General features: G+C 33.4%; 1 protein-coding gene across 1 annotated transcript; it reads left to right on the top strand.

The window, feature by feature from the left end:
* Positions 1 to 593: 593 nt before the first annotated feature.
* Positions 594 to 6792, top strand: LOC108472362 (disease resistance protein RPV1-like). The gene is made up of 6 exons (XM_053020940.1): positions 594 to 1419; positions 1709 to 2807; positions 3211 to 3251; positions 3753 to 3993; positions 4125 to 5429; positions 5511 to 6792. Exons 1-6 carry the CDS (start codon positions 929 to 931, stop codon positions 6021 to 6023), a joined length of 3690 nt encoding a protein of 1229 aa, XP_052876900.1. The 5' UTR covers positions 594 to 928; the 3' UTR covers positions 6024 to 6792.
* The last annotated feature ends 489 nt before the right edge of the window (positions 6793 to 7281 follow it).

Here is a 7281-nt window from a genome sequence, read left to right as displayed (position 1 = left end):
AGAAAGGAAAAAGAAAAAGGTAATTAAGGGGCGTGCAGTTAGGGGTGATCATGGGCAAGGCCGGGCCGGGTTCGGGCCGGGTTCAGACAAAATTTTAGGCCCGTCGACTATGCCCAGGCCCGGCTTGGCCCGAAATATGGGCCTAAAATTTTACCCAAGCCCGGCCCGAAATAAAATTACTAGGCCTGAGCCCGGCCCGGCCCGGGCCATATTAATTTTTTTCTTATTTCATTAAATAAAAAATTTAAAAATATAATAAATTAAATATATTTAAAAACATAAAAACAAATATTAAAACAAATAAAAATAATACTAAAACAATTCTTAAAATAATACACAAATTAACAATATAATAAAAAATATTTATATTAAAAATTTAAAATAATTAAAAATAAAATAAAAAATATATTAATATATAATTCGGGCCGGGTCGGGCCGGGCTTGGGCCAAAAAACTCTTATCCAAGGCCCGGCCCGTTTTCTAAACGGGCCTCATTTATTTGCCCAAGCCCATTTTTATATATTTACCCAAACCCTCCCATTTTTCGGACGGGCCTTCGGGCCGGGCCTAACCGCCCAACCCATGATCAGCTCTAGGCGTGCTTCTTCACTTGACTTCCACTCTGTGGACAAAGCAACAAATTCTGCCCTCAGCGTCAACGATTCTTCCTGGAAAACACCATCATTTTCATTTGTCACCAAACTTCCACCACCACACCTTTTCATAGCTATTATTATGGAGATTCGTTTTGAAGAAAAAAAAGGTAGGACATGTATAGACAAATTGCTTAGAAACCTGTGTCCGCTTTCCCTTTCTTGATGCACCTATACTTGGTCTGTTTCTAGTTTCTTTCTTCATATTGAGCCACCTTATTTTCTGGTTTTCCCAAACTAGATTGTCATATCTTTTTTCCTTCTCAGACTTCCTCATGTCCTCGTTACTCTCAACTTCCTCGTCTATTCCTAGACAAAAAGAATATGATGTATTCTTGAGTTTTAGAGGTGAAGATACTCGTCATAACTTTACAGACCATCTCTATGATGCTTTGAGAAGGAGCGGAATCGTCACTTTCAGGGATGATCCAAAGCTGGAGGCCGGTGAAGAGATTGCACCTGAGCTCTTCAAAGCAATTCAACAATCATGGTGCTCAGTAATCGTTTTCTCGGAAAACTATGTCTTTTCAGGTTGGTGCTTGGAGGAACTTGTTGAGATTGTTAAACAGAAAAAGGAGAATGGTCATAAAGTATTTCCAATTTTCTATGGTGTGGATCCATCTGATTTAAGAAAACAAAAAGAGAAAGTTGAAGCAGCTTTTGCAAAACATGAAGAGAGATACAAGGAAGATGAAGCAAAGATCCAAAGGTGGAGAAATGCTTTAACTGAAGTGGCTAATATCAAGGGATGGCACTCAAATAATAGGTATTTTTTTCTTCATTTTACTTGTAAATTTAATAATTACAATTTTTTTTTTGAATTAGCTGTTTTTTATATATATCGACAAAATCGGAAAATTGTTATTTTCTAGTGTTATAAGGCAAGTAAGGTAATAACACCAGAAAAACTATAAACTCAAGTCCTCCAAGTGTATCCTAAATTTGTTCCATAGAGTACTATGCGTTTCACATCTTAATGTTTTCCTAGATCATTTAACTTCATTTCCATACCAATAATTTTCTTAATTAAAAATTAAATCTTTATATCTTTGTAGGCTTGAATCAGAATTTATTGAAGACATTGTCAAAAAAATATCAGCAAAGTTATGTCAAACATATCCAATTGACCATGATGAGTTAGTCGGAATCAGTCCAAGCTTGGACGAGTTGCATTCGGAAATAGAAATTGGGGAAGATGATATCCGTATCATAGGAATTTGTGGTATGGGTGGCATTGGCAAAACGACTCTTGCAAGAGTTGTTTATGATCAAATGTCACATCATTTTGAAGGTAAAAGCTTTCTTGCTGATGTTCGAGAAGTTTCAGAGAAATGTGGACTTGTTTGTTTACAGAAACAACTACTTTCCCAAATCTTGTTTGATGAAAGCTTCAATTTTTTCAATGTTCATGAAGGGAAAGTCATAATTAGCCGCAGGTTCTCTCACAAAAGAGTTCTTGTTGTTCTTGATGATGTTGATAACCTACAGCACTTGAAATGCTCGGTTGGAAGGCGTGATTGGTTCGGTGTAGGGAGTAGAATCATTGTAACAACAAGAGATGAACATTTGCTCCGATCTTATCGAGTTGATGGTGTGTATAAGCCTACAGCATTGAAAGCCAATGATGCACTTCATCTTTTCAATTTGAAAGCTTTCGGTTGCAAGACAGCGCCAAAAGAGGATTTCATTGAGCTTGCTAAACATATCGTAGGTTATGCTGGTGGACTCCCATTAGCTCTTGAAGTTTTGGGTTCTTTTCTGTGTGATAGAGATGCAAGGCAATGGAAAAGTACAATAGAAAGACTTGAAAGAGATTCTAACAAAGAAATTCTTGACAGACTCCAAATAAGTTTTGATGGACTGGAAGAAAGGGAGAAGAATATATTTCTAGATATAGCATGCTTCTTTAATAGTGAGGAGAAAGATTTTGTAATGAAAGTATTGGATGGTTGTGAGTTTTTTCCAGAAATTGGAATTGATGTTCTTATTAAAAAATCTCTACTAACTGTTAATAAATACAATCGATTGCAAATGCATGACTTGCTACAAGAAATGGGAAGAAAAATTGTTAGGGAGAAATCTATCGATGAACCTGGAAAACGTTGCAGATTGTGGGAGGAAAGAGATGTATATCATTTGCTAACAAAAGCAACTGTAAGTAATTCCTTAAAAATTATATATATGTAGCTTAATTTATTCAAACAATTAATTTTAAGATGTGGCATTAATTAGATTTGAGGTTGAATTTGAAACGATTACATCTTTGGTACAAAAACATATATATAATCTATTATATTTAGGAAGTATTTATTATTAATATCGATAAAGTAAAATGAGTAGATTTGTTGTTTAAATTTTTAAAATGTGTCATTTAGAAATTATCTGTTGATTATAAATATTAATAAGACATGCACGATATGTATAAACAAAATATAATTTCATTGAATTACTTTAGTTGAAAATGTTTTTTTAGCTTGTTTTTTACTATACATGCAATGATAATCATAAATGTAAACTCTATGAGCTTTTGTAATATTTTTACTTTTCATTTTTTTAGGCTACAAACAGTATTGAAGGCTTAATCATCGACAATGAAAGGTAAGATGACATATATATCTGTATATAATTTTAATATTGTTTTTTTTTGTAAAAATAATTAAAAAGAAGTAAAACTCTTTAATGCTTAATATTTAAAAAAAGTAAAAAAAAAAGTGGTATGATTTATTGAAAAAAAGAATGTTGCCTTTAATTGTATCTATTTTCTTGCATTCTCTCTTTAGCCAAACACCTTTCTTGCGTTTATATCATGGTTTCTAGCCTTCTGTGTCTGTGAATATCAGCTCCAATTCTTTAAAGCTATGTTATTCAAATTAGGATATAAGTGTTATATGTGAGTTGTATTTGACATGTGTATATTAATTTTTCTTAACTTTTTCATATATTTCAAAAGCCCTTGAAGGATTATATTTTTATATCCACATCTGAACATACTTTAGATGTAAGTGTTATACATGAGTAATTCAAAAAAGAAGCAATGAAGTGATTAACGTTTCAGAGATTATGTTTTATATAGCTTTATTCTTATACTTGTTCGCCCAGGGAATTGAACAAGACTTTCACTTTGAATGGGGATATTTTCTTGAAGATGAAAAGATTAAGATTGCTCAAAGTCCACTGTTTTCCAAATTGTTGTGATCTCACCTACCTTTCTAATGAGCTACGACTTTTAGAATGGTCAAGATATTCTTTAAGATCTCTGCCTTTAGGCTTCCAACCGGAAAATCTTGTTGTACTTCTCTTGCCTTATAGCAATATTGAACAACTGTGGAAGGAAAATACAGTAAGATTTAACTCATTTTGTCTTTGTTTTCTAATTTGAGAAGAAGGTATTAACATAGAAGAATAAAAATGAAAATAAGCTTCACCATATTTTTTCTTCTTTTATCTCTAATTTATTATTGTTTTCAACAGCCCCTGTATAAGTTGAAAGTGCTCAACCTCAAAGGGTCGGAAAACCTGATCAAGGCACCAGATGTCACAACTGCCCCAAATCTTGAAATTTTGGTTTTGGAAGGTTGTACTAGATTAGTATATGTCCATCCATCTGTTGGAGTTCTTACAAGGCTTAAGCTTTTGAATTTAGGAGGCTGCAAAAGTCTGAGGAGTTTTCCAACCAGAATTGGAATGGAATCCCTTGAAAGGTTAACTCTTTCAGGTTGCTCAAAACTTCAAAGCTTTCCAGAGATTGATGGGAAAATGGAATGTTTGTTGGAGGTTTGTTTTGATGGGACATACATTAAAGAGCTACCTTCTTCAATTGGAAATCTCAGAAGACTTGAAGTTTTGAATTTAAAAGACTGTAAAAGTCTGAGGAGTTTTCCAACCAAAATTGGAATGGAATCTCTTGAAAAGTTAATTCTTTCAGGTTGTTCCAATCTTAAAAGGTTTCCAGAGATTGATAGCAAAATGGAATGCCTGCAAGAGCTTTATTTAGATGGGACGGGCATTAAAGAGCTACCTATTTCAATTGGAAATCTGAGCAGTCTTGTTTTGTTAAATTTGAAAGATTGCAGGAACCTTGTGGATCTGCCAGGGAGCATAGGTGGGTGTAAAAGTTTAAAATCTCTTAATCTTTCTGGTTGTTATAAAGTTGAATATTTGCCAGAGAATTTGCAGCAAATAGAATTCTTGGAGGAGCTTGACTTAAGTGAAACATCCATGACAAAACCACCACTCTTCATTTTTCAATTTAAAAATCTTAAAGTTCTTTCTTTTAATGGGAGAAAGGGACCTCCTTCCAAGTTACAAAAATATCTACCTTCTCTGTTAAAGGTAATCCAAAGAGAAAGGACAAATTCCATGGCTCTGATGTTGCCTTCGTTGTTAGGTTTGAGTTCATTAACAAGGCTGAATCTAAGGTACTGCAATCTTTGTGAAGGAGATATTCCTGGTGATATTTCTCGCTTATCCTCTTTGAAAAAACTTGATCTTGGTGGTAACAATTTCGTCAGCATACCTTCGTGTCTTACTCAATTTTCCAAGCTTGCGTATCTTGAATTGTCAGATTGCAAGGCGCTTAAATCGTTGCCTGACCTTGTAACTAGAATAAATGTTGTACACATAAATGGTTGTGCTTCTCTGGAAATAGTTGCAAATCCATCAAAAGTTTGCAATTCAAATTATCGGTCAAGACATTCGTCAGATATAGTAGGTTTTAATTGCTTCAGATTGGCTGAGAACATCGGTGCCCTAACATTGCTGAAAAAACATCTAAAGGTTCGTTAATATCTCTGTTTCTCTGTGTCTTATAATTATTCATGGTGTTAGTTACCAAACAAGCGAAGTTTTATTTTTCAGGTATTTGGAAATTCAAGAGAAACGATTGAGATTATTCTACCTGGAAGTGAAATCCCAGAATGGTTTAGTCAACAAAGAGATGGCTCTTCGATTAAGATAGATTTGCCTCTGGAAGCTCGGAATGATAGTCAATGGATGGGAGTTGCTTTGTGCTGCATTTTTGTCAGTGATGATGCTTCAAGGGATGAGTATCTCACGTGTACAGCTGATATCCATGGTAGATACTCTAGACAAGGCAATTGCACTCAATCTAATTTCCAGCGTAGATATACTCGAAGTATCAATTGCCGGTGCCGGCGTGTAAATGATTATTTTGATCAGCCCGTCCTGAAGGACCACATTTTAATTCGTTATTTGTTGGGTGACGTGTTGTGTGGAATTTTCTTGGAAGACAAATGTGGTGAACGTGAAACCAATAATTTACTGATAACAGATGGCTTAGATGAGGAATGCGATCAACTTGAGCTGTCTTTCGGAACACATAACAGTGTTAGACTCCAAGTTATGTGTTAAATGTGATATGTGTCTAGTTTAATCTTTTAAAATTATTTTTATATATTTGAGTAAAAAATTATATCTTTTTACTTCTAAAAACCCCTATTTTTTCTCCAAATCATTTGCTTCTTTTTGTTTTTGCCTAGCTGTGGTTTTAGCCTCCCTAACTACAGCCAGCCTTTTTCTCTTACCCATCAACTCTTTTATCTTTCTTCTTCTCATTCACTCCATACGTTCTCTCTTTTAAGTGTACAGATTTATTTTGTAGGTATCTTTGTTGTCTTCACAAGATGTGATGGATAGATGACGGTGCCTATCATTATTAAAACACCACTGACCACTGGTAGTTTTTTTTAGAAAGCGGGTAGCTTGTCATTAGCTTCTTAATCTGTTTTTGTTTTGAGAGTTTTAGAATAATAAATGATTTTATGAGTCAGCTTGGACTCGTGTTATTTTAAGTTTTATATATTTTTTGTTTATTTTTCCATTGTTTAATAAGTATTTTACTTTTAGAAGTTTCTATCTACTCTTGTAATACACTTTTTAGTCTTGCTTATACATGTAGTCTTGCTTTTGTGAGTAATTTTAGGGTTGGTTTTTTCGTCGTTTCCTCTCTAGTCTAGTGGATGCTCGGTTCTTTTGCCGATTTATGTCTGCCGCTTTGGACCATTTGGGGTTGATTTCCTTATTGTATTAAGTGCTTTAATCAATTCTAATATATTGTGTTTGAGTTATGATAGAGCCGATTGCCAACGTGCCATAATATTATATTGATGTTGAAGTTGAAGCTTTTGTTGTGTTGATAGAGCTTGTCCTTCAGTGCGTACAATAGATGTTTGTTATTTTTTCTGAATTGTATGGTATTATTTATTGAATGAATTAATGAATTTCTCTTCAAAAAATTGTTTCTATATATTTAAAATTTTAAATAAAAATAATATAGACAAAATATCAATTTAGTCCTGAACGTTTACATTTTTATCACTTTACCTCTTAAATTTGACTCTCAACTTAAAAAAAAGAAGGTCAAATTTGACCATTAACTTTTTAATAAAGGTGAAATGATTTTTTGCAATGAGAATACTAACTAAAATATTAAATTTTTAAACACAACAACTTGTATGCGATTCACGTGTACTCCAAGTCAGAAAAAATAATTAAAATAAATAATTAAGATAATTAAAATAGAATAATAAATCGACAATTAGAATAATAAGGAATAAATTAAAGAAGATAGATAGAGAAATAGAAGTAGTATGTAGAAGTCTTTAGAAGC

Source organism: Gossypium arboreum, chromosome 11 (assembly GCF_025698485.1).
Source record: "Gossypium arboreum isolate Shixiya-1 chromosome 11, ASM2569848v2, whole genome shotgun sequence".
NCBI lineage: Eukaryota > Viridiplantae > Streptophyta > Magnoliopsida > Malvales > Malvaceae > Gossypium > Gossypium arboreum.
The sequence above is the reverse complement of the archived record's forward strand: the minus strand, read 5'-3'. Positions and strand labels throughout refer to the sequence as shown.

What these genes read in the sequence shown, in the direction of transcription:
- LOC108472362 (XM_053020940.1), top strand. Translation starts at nt 929, where the DNA reads ATGTCCTCGTTACTCTCAACTTCCTCGTCTATTCCTAGACAAAAAGAA. An exon ending in TTAATCATCGACAATGAAAG is followed by an intron (nt 3,252 to 3,752) that starts GTAAGATGACAT and finishes TTGTTCGCCCAG; the next exon opens with GGAATTGAACAAGACTTTCA. An exon ending in TGCTGAAAAAACATCTAAAG is followed by an intron (nt 5,430 to 5,510) that starts GTTCGTTAATAT and finishes TTTATTTTTCAG; the next exon opens with GTATTTGGAAATTCAAGAGA.